At 37.9% G+C, this 18,722-nt stretch overlaps 1 protein-coding gene across 1 annotated transcript in view; it reads left to right on the top strand.

Annotated features, from left to right (window-relative positions):
- The window catches only part of MALRD1 (MAM and LDL receptor class A domain containing 1), a 628,376-nt gene that overhangs the window by 311,649 nt on the left and 298,005 nt on the right, over nt 1-18,722 (top strand). Inside the window, exon 26 of the mRNA XM_036345532.1 lies at nt 17,216-17,461. Within this exon, the coding sequence (XP_036201425.1) occupies nt 17,216-17,461 (246 nt within the window). The remainder of the gene's footprint in view (nt 1-17,215; nt 17,462-18,722) is intronic.

Raw genomic sequence — 18,722 nt, 5'->3', positions numbered from 1 at the left:
CGTGCCCGCTCACCTGCTCCACCATCCTGTCACAGTCCTGCTCTCATGGGGCCCATTGGGGCTGGCATCGCCTCCACTGCCGCCCACTGCCAGCGCCACATCACTGACACCTGCCATGTTCTACACCATCCCTGGTAGTTAGCACATGTCGAAGCAAGTGGTTGAACTCCCAGTCAAACTCCTGATTGAAGGGACAATTTGCATATTATGCTTTTATTATATGGGATTGCTTAGCACAAAGCACTTTATATAGGAGGTGATTAATAAATAGTTACCATTATAACTAATTTTACCACTCAGTTTAAAATTGCTCTTCAGTCCTTTTAAACTATATTACATGTATGTTAATTCACATACGTAATTTTCACATATACATACATGTAATACATGTGTGTGCATGCTATGTATGTGAATTATGTGACACATATGTAATGTGTACATGTACACACAAATACTTCAAAACAGTTTTACCCTAGTAAGAAGATATATGCTGTAAGGAAAGGGAGCCCACATTTTATTTATGTTTTAAAAGAATTTTTTACTCTACTCATTATGAATGGTATATACAAAGTCTAAAATATATAAACTGAAGAAAATTCAAACATAGTTTATCTCATACTAACATCATTGCAATATTATTGACTTTATTCCCTCTGCTGAGTTTTACATCTCAGGTCTGTTTTGTAACTACAAATATTCACCATTTTTACCTAGCCCCAAACCCTCCTCCCCTCTGGCAACCATCAGTCATCAGTTTGTTCTCTATATCTATGATTCTGTTTTGTGTGTTTTTTAAGATTTTTAAAAATTTTAATTTGTTGACCTGAGAGGAAGAGAGGAATGGGGGGGAGGGAGGAAAGAGAGAGAGAGAGAGAGAGAGAGAGAGAGAGAGAGAGAGAGAGAGAAACATCAATTTTTTGTATTTATGTATTCAGTGGTTGCTTCTTATATGTGCCCTAACTGGGGATGGAACCCACAACCTTGGTGTATGGGGCTGACACTCCAGCCAACTGAGCTATCCAGCCAGTGTGAGGCTGTTTAGTTTTGTTTGTTCATTTATTTTTCCACTTATAAGTGAAATTATATATTTGTCTTAATTTGACTTATTTCACTTATTCCAATTAATTTTAAAATAAAATACTTCACAAATGGGAGTGGTATTTAGGCCTAAACATACTGTGTGTTTTTTTCCTCTTAATATAATTTAGCTTAGATGGTCTGTTTTCTTTTATTTTCCCCTTTGAATTAAAAAATTTCCTCAGCCTTAGCCTGTTTGGTTCAGTGAATAAAGCATCAGCCCATGGACTGAAGGGTTGTGGGTTTAAATCCAGTCAAGAACAAATACCTTGGTTGTAGGCTCCATCCCTGGCCTGGTCACCGTACCTGTGGGAGTCAACCCAACCAATGTGTCTCTCTCACATCAGTGTTTCTCGTTCTCTGTCTGCCCCCCTCCCTTCCACTTTCTAAAAATCAATGAAAAAATATCCTCAGGTAAGGATTAACAGCAACAACAACAAAAACTTCCTCAATTTAATTACACAAAATATTTGTAACCAGATCAGCAAGGTTTACAAATGGAAATTGCTTTGTTATGGGATCAAGTTATATAAAGGTAATGTTAAATTGGGATTGTGGAAAACAGTATGGAGCGTCCTCAGAAAATTAAAAATGGAACTGCCTTTTGACCCAGCGACCCCACTTCTGGTAACATATCCTAAGAATCCTGAAACACCAATCAGAAAAAATACATGCACCTCTATGTTTATAGCAGCATTATTTACAATAGCTAAGATATGGAAAAAGCCAAAGTGCCCATTAGTAGATGCGTGGATAAAAAGCTGTGGTGCATTTACACCATGGAATGCTATGTGGCAATAAGAAGAAGGAACTATTTCCTTTTGTGACAGCATGGATGGACCTAGAGGTTATTATGCTAAGTGAAATAAGCCAGAGAGAGAAACACCATATGATTTCACTTATATGTGGAATCCAATGAACAAAACTGATGACAAATTAGAAACAGAGTCATGGATACATGGAACAGACTGACAGCTGTCAGAGGGAAGGTGGGAGAGGTGGACAGGATGAAAGAAGGTGAAGGGATTAGCCAAAGGACATATATGCATAACCCATGGACACAGACAACAGTGTGGTGATGGCCAGAGGGAAGGGTGGCAGGACTGGGCGGAGGTGGGCAAATGGGTTTGTGTGTAATGCAGACATATGTAATAGTGTCAACAATAAAAATAAAGTTAAAAAAGACTGGCAACTAGAAAAATGATAGGGAATAGACTGACTGCCAAGTTCAACTTTTAAATTATTCTGGCAAAATTCTCACTGAAGTGAAGAATTAAGGCCCACCTAAGCACAATACCTTAGTTTAATTCAGTAAGTGTTAATGAAAAATCTATGTGTATGTCCTTACTGTGTTTTCAGGTACAGCTTTTCTACTGATATGACTATACATGAAAAAAATAAATAACTTGGGACTGTGACTATAGAATTCTGTCTATAGATATAATACAGAAATATTTGCTTAATGTATTAGAAATGTATATTTTGAACAAATTGATTAGCTGCTGTCATTATCCAAAACAAAAGAAAGAAACCCAGAAATGTTTGTCATTTTCATCACAGTAAATTGGTCCGAGGTAGTTGACTCTCTTCTTCTAATGCCTTCAGTCTTGGTATCTCAAAGTTTATCTCTCAAAACATAGCCTGATCCCTTTCATCATTGCCCAACAACCAAAAATGCCAACTGATTTTCCAGACAACAATCTAGAAAGCTCTCCTGGTGACATATATCCTTCTCCTTGCTATATTCATTCACGTTTTTGTTTATTCAGCAAATGTATAGTGAGCACTTGCTTTTATAAATATTTTTAATTATAGTTAACACACAATATTGTATTAGTTTCAGGTGTACCACATAGTGATTAGACATTTATATAACTGACAAAGTGATCACTCCATAAATCTAGTACCTATCTGACACCATACATTGTTTTTGCAATATTATTTTCTAAGTAAAGCCAGTTTCTATCCCCAAATCTGTGGCCCTACAGGTTTGTGGTGGTCAGTTATTATGCAAATAATCAGGCAGACAAGTACAGCACTGCTTGTTACTACAGTCCTGGGAAGAGAACTGCCTGGCATGACAAGAGGCTCTCATAGAGGGAATTGATCAATTGAGGTTTCTTATGGGAAGTGGACATTAAAACAAATATTGAAAGATTTTCAAAGAGAGAGAGTTCTGGAGACAGGTGATCCAGCATTTGTGAAGTTTCTATTGTTGAAGGAGCGGCTAGAAGGCTAATAGGGTTGTGGTGGGGAGCTGAGGAGAGCCTGGTAAGGAGAAGAGGCTGCAACGGTGAGTAGCACACAGACTTTGAGTTGATCCTTTGTCACATTAACACATTTGGTCTTTACCCTAACTGTGATGGGAAGCCAGTAAAGACGTTCAGGCATGGTGGTGATCCAAGTTGAATTTTGAAACCATCACTCTGATTACAATACAGAACATGAATTTCAGAAGGACCAGAGTAGACACAGAGCAATCATTACGAAGCTATTTCATTAGTCAAGAACAGAAGTGTCCCTTGAGAGGAGTAAGTGATTTAGGAGATATTTAGAAAGTAAAATGGAAGGCGTCAATGATTGATTAAATATGGGAAATGTGGGGAGAAACATGGAACAAGAATGACTTTTGGGTTTCTCCTGAATTCTTTTATCACAATTAACTTTCCCTTACTGCTCTATCTTTTGCAACTCATACTCTACTATAAATGTAGTAGAGATCTTAGATATTTTCTCAGGTAACTTTGTTCTTTATATCTTTTCTAAATTGATATTTTGTTCCCCCTTAATTTCAACATTTTTTCCAGTCATGTAGAGTGGAGAATGTTCTATCTCCCAACTCCCATAAATCATGGTGTCCAGAAACTGTCAACATTCCTGTAACTCATTCCAGATCAATCCTCATCCAAGGATTCTCCAACTCTAACTGTCCTACTTGAGTCCCCCCCTTTTTTTTTAAATCCTAGAATGAGGTTCTGGCATGGTCAAGCCTTTGTTCTGGCATCATGTTATTACTTTTAAAGATAATGCAAATATGTAGTTAAATACACACACACATAGTATTACCAAAAAGAGGCATTGATTTAAAAAAAACAAAAAACATTTCTGCCCTAGCTGGTTTGGCTCAGTGGATAGAGCGTCGGCCTGTAGACCAAAGGGTCCTGGGTTCAATTCTGATCAAGGCCATGAACCTTGGTTGCAGGCTCCTCCCCAGCCCCGGTCCTGGTCAGGGCACATACAGGAGGCAACCAATCGATGTGTTTCTCCCACATTGATATTTCCCTCTATCTTTCTCTCACTCTTCCACTCTCTCTAAAAATCAATGGAAAAATATCCTCGGGTGAGGATTAAAAAAAACACACCAAAAAACATTTCTTCTAACTCCAGCCTTTATGTTCCTACTAGAGGCCTGATGCACAAAATTGGTGCAAGAGTAGGCCTTCACAGCTGAGGTGGCTGTCTGCATCCCTCCCTCACAGCCCCAGGCAGCTGCAGCCCCGGCTTTGTCCCAGAAGGATGCCCAGAAGGATGTCCGGTCTAATTAGCATATTATGCTTTTATTATTATAGATTTCCAGAGGAACCCTTAATTTCTTATGTATTTTTTCAAAGATATTCAATACATACATGAGCATGTGTGTATGTTGTAAGCTTGTATGCGTTTCTCTTCTTCACTTTACAAATCTATTGTTCACTTTATATGCCAAAGTAAATTTCAGGTTCATCAAAGGTTTAAAAATATAAAATCATACAGTAATCATACAGCACTAGAAAAAATATGGGAAAATTTTATTTAATATTATATTGTCAAATATCATAAAAGGAAAGATTGACAAATTAGACTGCATAGAGTACAAAATATAATTTTCCTAAAGTGATATTAATCTTGATATTTATCTTTAGGTAATACTTGTAGCTCCAGCTCTGTCTCATGGCCGCAGCTCCCTTCACAATGCCTTACACAAAACTAATTCTCCTCAGATACTCAAAGTTCTATCAGGTGCACTGAGAGACAATGAAAGATTATTATATCCTACATTTCCTGGTGGCAAAAATAGTTCAGTGGACTGTCTTCATGCTATTCCTGGTAGTTGAACTTAAAATTTAGGGGATAGGAGCGATAAATGGTGATGGAAGACCTGATTTGGAGTGGTGAACACACAATATGATGTACAGATGATGTGTTGTGGAATTTGTACCTGAGACCTATATCATTTTGTTAACCAGTGTCACCACAGTAAATTTAATTAAAAAATAAAACTTCAGCTCTAACTGGTTTGGCTCAGTGGATAGAGTGTCGGCCTGCGGACTGAAGGGTCCCAGGTTCAATTCCGGTCAAGGGCAGGTACCTTGGTTGCAGGCACATCTCCAGTAGGGGTGTGCAGGAGGCAGCTGACCGATGTTTCTCTTTCATCGATGTTTCTAACTTTCTATCCCTCTCCCTTCCTCTCTGTAAAAAATCAATAAAATATATATTTTTAAAAAAATAAAACTTCAGAAAATAATGATTTTTTATGATCAGACTCACTACCTTACCTTTCTAAATATGATAACTAGGAAAGAAGGTATACAAATTGTTCAGAAATGTCTTCCAAGTCAGAATCATTAAGGCATATTTCTTTTTACAGGTACTTTGGATTTCTTGTTTGTGTGCTTTCCAAATATAGAGTTAGAATCAGTTGAATGTTAGCATGTAATGTTAGCATAACATTTTAAAAACATTAATATTAAAATTGGGTAACTTAAAAATTGATATATGTCATTCTTTCTGGAAATATGTCCTGAATGAATCCGAGTGGTAACTTTGTTAGTGTAAATTTTGTCATGTAGCTAAAAACTGCATAAACTGCTCTTAGAATATTTGAAGAGCTACTATTTGGAATGAGAAAGATGGAGGCTGTAGGGACAGTATTTGGACCAATTTGCACTTTGTTTCCAGTTGGGGCTGAGACTAGGGATAGTAAGCATTGCCTAGAAACATATTAGCACAAAAGCTGCTGTTTTCTCTGAACTAGAGCCTCAGCCATATTGGATCATGCACTACATTTAGCAAGCCAGTTGGAACCATATTAGTCCTTTCTCCTTAAAGCCTGGAGGCTTCTTTTCTGCCTAGACTTCCATGTTTTTCTTTTTTCTTAATGCAAATATAATTTTTTCTACCTATTTTTTGGTCAGTTCCTTACAGCTACTGTCATCTATTTAATGGAATTTCTTCCACATATTACCTCCTTCCATGTAAACATTAAAAGTAGATGCCATTGTACTTCCTAGTTTCAAAATTTTGCTGCAAATTACTAAAGATAAAAATCAAGAGGCTTAAAAAAAAATATGATGGTCTTTCAAATGTTTCAGGATCTCCCAAAGCAACTGGTCTGCCTTTATTTTCTTATTTATTTATTTGTTTGTTTATTTATTTATCTACTACAAATAAATTAACCAAAAAGGTCTTAGGTTTTATTTTCTATTGTCACATCACATAGAAGGGTTAGCTGCTCCTCTGAACTCTCTGACCAGGTAAAAAGAATTGCAAAGTGAGAGAAAGAAAAGCAGCCCCTAACAACACAGCCTTGGCCTTTCAGGTAGGCCTTGGTGATGCTACAAGCTGGTGATTCTCCTGTTGAACATGAACAATTTCACAGAACATCAATATTAGACAAGGACATCCGGGGACCATGGTGGATTAAAATAAAAACAAGATCAGTTTGCAATTATGCCTGAACACAGACAAAACACAAACATTTTGATTCATCTGAGTGAAAGCTTTTTCTAACCAATTATAACTCTACTAGAGGCCCAGTGCACCATATTGCACAAGCCTCAGATCGACCACACTGGCGAGACCCAGACTGACTTCTGCCACGCCAGGCAAAACGCGGGACTCTGAGTCAAGTCCCTGCCCCCCTGCACATGCCTCGCCACCCACGCAGCCCCGCCCACCCAGGCACGCCTCGCTGCACACACAGCCTCCTGGTGACTGGCTGTGCTCGTGATGCTGTTATGGCGTCACAACCACAGGTCTTTTATGATATAGATTCTATTCTAGTTTTTCCTTTGTTAGATAAGAATTATTAAAACTGCCAATCATAGAATTAGCCCTTATTCCTGACAGTAATTGATATGGAGCAAAACTCCATTTCCTTGGACACCAACCTCCTCCAAAAATAGCCTAACCAAAGCCCTAATTCTATGATAAGTCCTTTATACCCTCTTACTGAACTGCCCCATTTATTCCAATGGTATTTGTTCATTGTATCTGCTACAAGTAATAAACCCAAGTGTTCAGCTGCAGATGTGTGACTGATGGTCTTTGGCTGGAGGACAATGATAAGAGAGAAAATGAGGGCAAGGTTGTGGGGCACCTGTTGCTCATTTTAAGTATTTAGCTTTTTCACTTAGTGAGATTGAAGATTTTCATTTTTTTTTTAACTTTTGATATTGCTTTTAAATGTTGTAATGGTTTTCAATTCACAGAGATAGTGCAAAAACTTTATGGAGAACTTGCACTTCATTCAGATTTGCAAATTATTATCAGTTTGCCCATTTGTTCTACATATAATCTTACTTTCTTCTGAATCATTTTAGAATAAGTTGCAGACACGATCATGCCCTTTTACCTCTAAATAATTCATAGTCTGTTTCCTATACATTACATGTATAATGATCAAATCAGGAAATTTAACATTGATACAATGTTATTATTCAATTTATAGGCCTCATTCAAACTTTCCTAGTCACCCCCAAAATGTCTTAATGTACTTTTCTTTAACCTGGCTCAGGATCCAATCAAGGATTATGCACTCCATTTAGGTTTTTTTTTTTTTTTTTTTTACTGTTGTTGTTTTGTTTGTTTGTTTTTTAATCCTCACCCTAGGATATTTTTTCCATTGATTTTTACAGAGAGTTGAAGGGAGGGAAGGGAAGGAGAGCAAGTGAGAGAGAAAGAAACATCAATATGAGAGACATATGGAACGACTGCCTCCCACAGCAGCCTTTAACAGGGGCTGGGTATTGAACCTGCAACTGATGTATGTGTCCTTGACCAGGAATAGAACCCTCAACCCTTTGTCCACAGACCAACACTCCAACCACCGAGTCAAACTGCCCGGGCATACTGCATTTAGTTTTCATGCATCTTTAGATTTCTTTCATCTATAACAATTACCCAGACTTTTTTTTTTTTTTTTTTTTTTTTTTTTTTTTTTTAACAAATATGGGCCTTTTATTTTGTGGAATATCCTAATTTGTGTTTGTTCATTTCTCCTCATAATTACATTCAGTTTATGCATTTTGGAGAAAAATACTACATACTAACATCACCATTTTTGAAAATCAGTCGATCATATGTTTGTGAGTCTATTTATAAGCTCTATAACCTTGATACATTGTTCAGTCTGTCTATATATGTCAATCCTACACAATGTTAATTATTATAGCTTCATATTACTAGTATATATTAAAATCAGTTAGTTTAAGCCTGCCAACTATTAAGTTAATGTAGGTACTTGGCATTTCCAAATACATTTTAGGATCATTTTGTTAATTTTTACTAAATCCTGTTGAAATTTTTGTTGGAATTATATTTTAATTGTAGATAAAATTGAGTTCTGAATATCATTGAGGTTTATGATCATAAACCTGATAATTATCTAGTGTCTCTTTTTTTAACCAGTGATTTACAGTTGTCAGTTAAAGGCCAGGCATGTATTTTGTTAAACTTATCCCTAGAATTTTATTTTTGGGGGATGCTGTTTTAAAGGGATTTTTTTAAAAATTGGATTTCAGTTGTTTATTGCTAGAATATGAAAATATAATTGATTTTTGTATGTTGGTAGTATATAATCTCGCTAAATTTACTTGTTAGTAAAAATATCTTTCTACAGGTTTTGTAAAATAGTAGATGAACACATTGAGCATATTCTGACAGCTGCTTTAGCTTCTTTGATAATCTCTCTTGTATCTATACTTGTTTCTATTGGCTCATTTTTCTCCTCATTATAGATCACATTTTCCTGCTTCTTCACATGCTAGTAATTTTTAATTTGATGCTATATATTGTGAACTTTATGTTGCTGAGCTCTGAAATTTGGAATATTCCTTTAAAAAGCATTGAACTTTGTTCTAGAGGCACTTAAGTTGCTTACAGTTCTGTGTGGTCCTTTTGATGCTTAGTTTTAAGTTTTTGTTTAAAAACGGTTTTAGAACAGAAATCACAATTTTTTCTTCAGTATTTTTCTTTAAACGTAAGGGAAATTTTTTAGTCTTCTTTTCAAAGCCATCTCTTTTAAACACAAGTTTAGTTTAAGAGGAATATATGTCTAGAGATTGAATGTGTTTAGCCCTGTTGCAACTACTCGACTTACATTTTAGTGTGAAATAGCCTAATCATTGATAATATGTAAACAAGTGAGCATGGCCAGGTCCCAATAAAACATTATTCAGTTACACAGGTGGTAGACCAGATATGGTCCTGACATTGTAGTTTGCCAACCCATAGTCTAGACTCTAGAATCTACTTCCTTCTAGAGTTTTTCTGTGTCGTTACTAAAGTGAATGCACTCTTTCTGGAGTTCCTACTGAATACCCTGCTTATTCAGCAAGGACTCTTCATGCTGACTGGTAGAAAGTCAAAGATATTTGGTGCTATGTGAATTCTGGTCATTTTTCAGCATATAGCTCCTGGTTATTTTTCTATTAGAAATTGTTCTCTGTCTCTCTTTGTGGATTTGCCCTATAAATATGAAAATTAGAATTCATCCAAAGACTTAAGCAATTCTCTGGATCTCTTTCTCTATAAGCTCCCTTTCCATCGCCACTTTGCCTTACAGACTCTGTCTCCTGAGCTCACTGAAGCCCCATTTTCTGCTGGGCTGACCCTGTAGGAGCTACATTCTAGAAAGTGCCTCAAATAGAAATATGGGGTAATAATTTGTGCTTTCCCCCCTTTCCCTAAGAGATCACAATTCTGTGCTTCCTGTTGGTCAATGATCTGAAAACACTTGTTTCATATATTTTGTCCAGGTTTCTAATTGTTTATGACTGTAGGATAACCTCTTTGTTACTGTGTACATGCTAGGAGCAAAAGTCTTCTCATTACTCTTTTGATGCTCAAATTGTCTCTGATTTGGCCAGTAAGTTCATTTAAAAATTGGCTTTTTATTTTTATTTTTTTGAAGGTACTATCTGTTTTACTTTTAATTTATTTTTTTCTTTATTGATTAAGATATTACATATGTGTCCTTATCCTCCCATTGTCCCCCCCCACCCCCACCCCTACTCATGCCCTCACCGCCTTGGTGTCTGTGTCCGTTAGTTAGGCTTATGTGCATACATACAAATCCTTTGGTTGCTCTCTCCCCCTGACCCCCTCCCTCCTCTACCTTACCTCTGAGGTTTGATCGATGCTTCTCTGTCTCTGGATCCATTTTTGTTCATCAGTTTATGTTGTTCATTATATTCCACAAATGAGTGAGATCATGTGATATTTATCTTTCTCTGTCTGGCTTATTTCACTTAGCATAATGCTTTCCAGTTCCATCCATGCTGTAAAAAAACTAAAAATGGAATTCCCATTTGAACCAGTTATCCCACTTCTAGGAATATATCCCAAGAAACTAGGAACACCAATCAAAGGATATGTGCACCCCTATGTTCATAGCAGCAGAATTTACCATAGCTAAGATTTGGAAACAGTCTAAGTGTCCATCAACAGATGGGTGGATTAAAAAACTGTGGTACATCTACACAATGGAATACTATGCTATGGTAAAAAAAGAAGGAATTCTTACCATTTGCAAAAATTGGATTTTTAAACCTGTCATCATGTCATAATTTTTTGAGCTCTTTATTATTTTCTATTTCAAGAAAAAAAATCCCAGGCTCATCTTAAACTCTCTTTTCCTCAGCCCCAATAGACCATTTCACAAGAAGACCTGGTTCTTTGTATTGGGGAACAGTATTTAAATATAGTAGAGTTTGGGCAGTGGAGTGACTGACATTCAATTTATATTAAAATATCACTTTGGTTCTTTACTGTTTAATGGACCATACAGGACAGGGGCAGTGCACAGAGAACAGGAAAGAAAGCATTGCAATAAAATCACACACAATGGTACTGACTAAAACCAATATAGTAACAGTAGAGATGATGAGATATATTCTAATAGTAACATTGCTAATTAATAGAATTCACTGAAGTAGTATAGATGAGTTATGAGATAAAAAATATATATATTATTAATACAGCCCCCAGAGCTTGGGACAATCCTCAGTTATAAGTTGGACCTTTATCCAAATTTGGCTTGGCTGTTAAGACTGATGATACCGCATACACACCAAGAGGGTTTAAAAAAGTCTATTACTCACATAATGAGGCTTTCTGGGAGATCAGAGTAGCACTCAGGCATGTCCAAAAATAGTTTTAGAGAGCAGGGAAAGTGGCTTGGAGTTGTATGGTGGTAGTAGTGCAGCCAGGAGGAGGAATCCTGTGACAGATAGGGGCTTGAGTGGTTTGAACCTAATGCCAACAGGAGAAGAACCTGAACTTTTTAATCAGCTTTGCCAAATATGGGCAGAAGGGGAAAAGCTGTCAGTAATCAAGTCAAACCTAAAAAACATTGAGTCAGACTACTATACAGAGCTCCTTACAAGATTTGTTGTTGTTGTTTGTTGGGAGTTTTTTTGGTGTTTTTTGTTTTTTGGTTTTTTTTTAGTATCTGGAATTATAGAGTTGCCATTAACAGAGATAACGAGACTTTTCATTGAAAAAAAGTTTTGGGGATAAAATTCACAGATTGGCCCTAATTGGTTTGGCTCAGTGGATAGAGCGTCAGCCTGCGGACTCAAGAGTCCCAGGTTCGATTACGGTCAAGGGCATGTACCTTGGTTGTGGGCACACCCCCAGTGGGGGGTGTGCAGGAGGCAGCTGATCAATGTTGCTCTCTCATCGATGTTTCTAACTCTCTATCCCTCTCCCTTCCCCTCTGTAAAATAATCAATAAAATATATATATTTTTTAAAAATTCACAGATTGTACTTAAACATGTTGAATTTCAGAAGTCTCTAAGATTTGAGTTGGAGATTTTTAACTTTTATAAATTATTTTGAGTTACCCATTAAAATATTTTTTCCAGGCATTTATTTTTTATTAAATTTACTGAGGTAACATTGGTTAATAACACTATATAAATTTCAGGTGCACAACTTTATAATATGACATTTGTGTACTCTACTGTGTGTTCATCACCAAAAGTCTGTCTCCTTCCACCACCATCTATTTAAGCCTCCTTACCCTCTTTGTCCTCCCCTAACCCCCTTCCCCTCTGGTAATCAACATTCTGTTGTCTGCATCTATTAGTTTGTTTTTTGTTTTGTTTGCTCCTTTTTGCTTTATATCCCACATATTTTATTTTTTATAAAACTAAACTGCCCACCAAGAGGGTCACTACCTAATTTAAACAAATAATCCAATTTTCACAATTTCATAAGAGCTTTGAATTCAGAATCACTTAAAGAAAGATGTGCACCCTACTCTTAGATAGCTGATTTATTTGGACAAAACAACAGGCAAGGAAAATAATTTGGAAATAGGTGAATAGCATTAGTTGATAATATCCCTTGATATTTGTCGAAAAATGTTGCATGTTATTTTATGGGTAGAATACATTATTGCAGTGAAACTTTATTTACTAGTGTAAAGGGCTTTCTATTCAAAATTAATCTTGTGTAATATTTGAATTATTGTATTTTAAAATTATGCAACTATTTGTTTAGAAATGTAAAACTTAATCATTCTGATTATTCTAAAATATTAGCCATATTGATTATATAATATACTAGAGGCCCAGTGCACAAAATTCATGCACGGGGGCGGAGGGGGGCGGGGTCCCTCAGCCTGACCTGTACCCTTTCCTGTTCGGGTGCCCTTGGGGGATGTCCAACTTCGAGTTTAGGCCCGATCGCACACAGCTGTGTCTTGCCTACCATGGCCCATGCCTCCCCGCTCCAAGTTGGGGGAGGGTCCAGCTGGCCCGGGCCAGTGTCCATCATGGGGACTGCTGTGTTATGTGCATGCGCATGTGCATTCATGCTCTGGCGAGGCTTTTCTCCCATTGAGTGCTGAAGGGAGGGAGGATGCGGAAGCCCTTACCACCCCCTGGCTTGCCTGCTTCCATGCCTCCAGCGGCTCTCGGTCTGCTCCCCTCCAGAATTCGCAGGTGACAGGTGTGCTTGCACAGGCACAGTCAGGCCTGGCTTGTCCTCGGAGCGCGTTCTGCCCAGGATGCGAGCCCCCTGTCCGGGTTGGACCAAGCAGATGAAGGAACGGACGGCTGTAGAAAGCTGTGGGGGCTTCCCTGTGGTGTGAGGGTCGCCTGTGTACTCTCTGTTGTCGCACCTGTGCCCTTCCTTCGTGGTGTTGAGTCCACACCCTCTTGATTTGTGTGCACTATCCCTCTCAGGGGTCACTGCTGATGCGCGCACCCCCTGGTTGGTGTCTGCCGACTGCGCCCCAAGAACTGCCTTCTGCTGTGCGGGTGTTGCCCCTTGGCTCCCCCCACCGCACGGGGAGGTTGGTGGCGTCCCCGGGCAGAGTGCTCTCGGATGGGGCGCAGTGTCACGGGGGTGTTTGTCGGGCACGTGCACCTGGGAGAAAAAGAGGACTCCGGTGCCGGGGGCAGGGAAATGAGCCTCACACAAGTCCCTCTGCTGCGCACGCACCTGCTGGTCTGTCAATATGCAAATTGGTCGTTACTGCGACACTGTAGGGGACAATTAGCATATTACCTCTTTATCTGTATAGATTGCAATCTGTAGTGTGTTCCCAATTAGAAAGTTGTCCAAATTATTTTCTTATTTGCTTTAAAATAATTCGATTTTAGCTTGGTTTAGTCACTTTGGAGGAAAGTATTTTCAGGAGCAGTTTGTTTTTACTCCCCAAGCAAATTGGAATTGACAGAATCAATACCAATGCCAACTTGAATAAAATGAAACAATCTAGTAATTTCTCAGGTTTTCCGCAGTCCCATGAGAAAACAGTGCATCTGGTAGTCAGTGCCACCATTTTTGTTCCTGGGTGATCTCATGTTTATGATAGTTGATCTGCTATCACTACTTTTTTCTTCAAGTCAATGGATTTAAAAAATAATTTTTTAGACATTAGACCTGGGTTCAAATTGCATCTCTGCTCTTGAAAAATCAGCAAGTCATTTAATGTCTGTAATCCTCAGTTTTCTCATCTATAAATAAATGTGAGGATTAATGTAAATGACCTCCATTTCTATGTAGCTCAAAAAATGCTTTAAGGTTATGATTTTGAATCAAGCTCTGTAATTCAAACATTAGAAGTCTTTTGTCTAACCCCTAATCTGATAAAACTGACCTGGGCATGTAAGTGAAAATCATTTAAACCCACACTGCAAGAAAATGAAATATTAGCAGTTAACCCAAAAAGAACATTTTGTTAGGGGCATAATGCACAGTTGAAACTTATGTCCAAAGGCTTTGCAATTGTAAAGGCCATTTAATGAGGCAATCTGCAACACGCAGTGCAGGAACAATTAGTGTGCAAAATGGCTAGCAGCCTTCAGAACACCAGTCTCCTCCCCAGTGGTTTCTACATGGCATTCCAGTCTCTCCTCCCACTTCTAGCTTCTTACTCATCGCTTTTCTTAAATGTGAGACTTATTCAGGACTAAATGCTTCTAGATAAGATTTTATTTTATTATTTTATTACTTCATTATTTTTTATTGAATTAATTACGGTGACATTGGTTGATACAATTATATAGGTTTCAGCATGTACAAGTCTATAATACATCAACTGTATAATGTATTGTGTGTTCACCACCCCAAGTCAAATCTCCTTCCATCACCATTTATTCTCCCTTTACCCTCTTCTACCTCCTCCCACCTCCTTCCCCTCTGGTGATCACAATGTTATTGTCTGTGTCTATGAGGTTGGTTTCTTGTGTGTGTGAACTAGTATGTGTGTGTGTGTGTTTTGTTTTTGTTTTTTGCTTAATCCCTTCACCTTTTCCACCTGGCCCCGCAACCACCCCCCTCTGACAGCTGTCATTTTGCTCTCTGCATCTTTGAGTCTGTTTCTATTTTTGTTTGTTAGTTTGTTTTGTACATTAGTACTTGTCTTTCTCTGACTTATTTCATTCAACATAATACTCTCCAGGGCTAACCATGCTGTTGCAAAGGGTAAGATTTCCTTTTTTTCTTTTTTTTTCTTTTTTGGTACAGATGAGTATTATTCTATTGTGTAAACTGTACCACAGCTTTTTTATTTACTCATCTATTGATGGACAATTGGCTGCTTCCAAATCTTGCTTATTGTAAATAATGCTGTAGTGAACATAGGGGCACATATGTTCTTTTGAATTAGTATATCATGTTTCTTTGGATATATCCCCAGAAGTGGAATCTCAGGGTCATAAAGTATTTCCATTTTTAATTTTTTGAGGAATCACCACACTGCTTTTCACATTGACTGTACCGGTCTGCATTCCCACCAGCAGTGCATGAGGATTCCCTTTTCTCCATTCCTCACCAATACTTTTTGTTGTTTGTTGTTTGTGGAACTGTCAATTTATGTCCTATGCCCATTTTCAATTGGGTTGTTTGTTTGTTTGTTCGTTTTTTGGTAGATAAGATTTTATTAGCAAGAGTTTCCTGCTAATAAACACCTTTGGACAAATCTCTCAATCACCTTCTAGCTCTAACCCACACAGTCCTCACCACCAGGCAACTTGCCTCAGGCCATGGAAATTATCATCTAGGTGTGGAATTATCAGTTCCTCTACCAGGCAGATGGAAAAGATGGACAGAAAGAAAATTTCTGCTACTACAGCATCACAGAGCAAATGTGAAGCTAATGTCCCAAGTTGGATCTCCAAGCAACTTTCCTACTGAAATATTGTTATCAATTGTTCTATTATAATATTGGAGCAGGATAATAATAATACCTTCAATGAGCATACTGAATTGCTTTATAATTTCTAAAGCACTTTATTTTACATATTCATTTATTTGACTTATATTTGCTGATCACCTAATAAGGGCCAGGCACTGTTCTAGATGCTAGTGGCATAAACAGTAGGTTTTTTAATTAGTTTAACTTATCTACATTTATTATTTTTCTCTCTTTTTAAATAGGAAAACTAAAAGCTCATCAAATCACATAAATGATAAGTATCAGAGTCATAGTTCAAACTCAGATCTTCAAAAGTATTGCTCTTTAGCTTAAGCTTTATGAAAAAGTCTTTATGGTTGACCTTGCTTTAAAGGGAAGTTACTTCTAAAATTCCAAACATTTGGCAGATAAATATGCATTGTGGAGAAAAAGCTATTGGAGAGTTTGGTATTACCTTTATATTCTTGCCCCTGCTTGAAGGAATTATCATATATATGCTTGGCTTCTGATAAATATTGGAGGGCATGGATACTAATGGAATGTACTTCCAAATGCACCATCTACATTAATAAAAGAGAAACATGCAAATTTGTGTCACTCTGCTACACCCACCAATCAGAGTGACTATGCAAATTAACCCAACAAAGTTGGCAGTTGATTTACATACACAGGCGTGGAGCAAAGACTGAAGGCTCCAGCCAGAGTGAAGACTGAAGACTGAAGACTGAAGAGGCTTGGCTTCTCTGCTGTGGCTGGACCAAAGGCCTGGGCCCCGGGTGCTGGAGGAAAACCAACTGGTGCCAGCAGCCAGGGGAAGGAAGGCCTATTGCGTGAATCTTCGTGCAATGGGCTTCTAGTAATATATAACCTCTTAGAACCCTAAAGATTTTGTTTCAGCTTAAAAAATGGGAAGCTCACTTTGGCTTTTACTAGTAGATATAATATACGTCCTCAAATATTGCTTATAAGAAATGCTGTATTTGAAGTACTTTTCTAGATCAATAAAATTATATTTCTTTTTTTCTTTTTCTTTTTCATTTATAATGATCTTTGTGAGTGATCTATAGGCCGGGATGCTGGGGAGAATTAAGGACAGAGAGATAGGGGTCAGATAACTCAAACTCCTAAGAACACCATATTTCTTTATATATTAAAGTGAATCCACCTTTACTACCTTTTAACTTCTTCATAATTTTTTTGTTTTCTTTTGTTTTCTATGTTTTAGGTTACTGCCCACATGGCTATCGGGAATGTCAGAATGGCCAATGTTATAAACCAGAGCAAAGCTGTAATTTTGTAGATGACTGTGGAGATTCCACTGATGAAAATGAATGTGGGAGCTCCTGTACTTTTGAACAAGGCTGGTGTGGCTGGCAAAACTCCCTGGCTGAAAACTTTGACTGGGTTTTGGGAGTTGGCTCTCATCAAAGCCTAAGACCCCCCAAAGACCACACACTTGGAAATGAAAATGGTAGGTTGTTAGGTTGGTATAGTCACTCTAATCATATTCACAATGAGCATCACTTTATCTTCCCTGACAGCAACTGGAGTGCTCTGGAGAGACCACCATGGTGCCACGGCAAGTAAGTCAAACATTTAATGAGTGTATTTGTCTCCAAGGATTGCCATAACCCAGTGCCACCAACTGGATAGTATAAATAGCAAACATTTATTAGTATACACAACAAACATTTATTCTCTCAGTTTGGGAGGCTAAAATTCTAAAACCCTTTGTCAGCGGGACTGGATTTGAGAGCCCCTAAGAGAGAAGCATCTGTTCCATGCCTCTCTCCCAACCTATGGTAACCTCACATTTCTTGGCTTACAGAAGCTATTCTCCTTGTGTCTTCACATCGTATTCCCTCCATGTATATCTGCCTCTGTGTCCAAATTTCCTCCTCCCTTTTTTAGGAGACAGACATAGTGAATCATGGTCCACTCTAATGATCTTATTTTAACCTTATCATTGACAAGACCCTATTTCCAAATATGATGACATTTATAGAGACTGCAGATAGGACTTCAAAATCTGTTAGGGAACACAATTCACCCATAACAGTGAGTATTCGAAATCTAATCTCATGTTGATAAGTGTAGATAGATGATAATGTATGCTGCCATAGGCAGATTTCCTAAAGGACACACCCTGAATTCTGCCACTCATTTGATCTGTTCAGATTCTCAAAATCCTCATCTCCCAAAGGGTGATATTACAATTAGCCCTGTGTGCCAAATGGGTTGTACAGATCAAATGAGGTGATGTGCATGCAGGGAAAGCAGAGTGAAAGCTGTAGAGGTGCTGTGCAGACATCACTATAAGACTCATATGTTAAAGGTGTTGGGGATTGTCATTTTTACAATGAAGAGCTGAAGGCAAGCCTCAGACATACTGGTGAAAGGATATAGGACATTAGCAAGAAGGAGCCCTGAATTCCTGGGTGCTACAGAGTAGGAAAAAAAAAAGCCTAAATATTGAAATTCCACAGGCCTATGAAAAAACAAAGCTTTCCAAGACAGCCTGACAAAACCAGAAAATGGAAGGTCTAAGTTCCATCCAAACACTGAGCTCTACATACATACAATGTTTGGGATATTTGGATATACAAACGTAAAACTCAACATTTTTCCTGTTGTGTTGCCCATTAAAATTCTCAGTGTTTCATTTATGTACTCTACTGATGACTGCATTTTTGAAAGTTCCTTTATTTATATCTCATAGGTAATTTTTGCAT

Source organism: Myotis myotis, unplaced genomic scaffold (assembly GCF_014108235.1).
Source record: "Myotis myotis isolate mMyoMyo1 unplaced genomic scaffold, mMyoMyo1.p scaffold_m19_p_1, whole genome shotgun sequence".
NCBI lineage: Eukaryota > Metazoa > Chordata > Mammalia > Chiroptera > Vespertilionidae > Myotis > Myotis myotis.
Note: the sequence above shows the minus strand (reverse complement) of the source record. Positions and strands in the feature narration are given on the sequence as shown.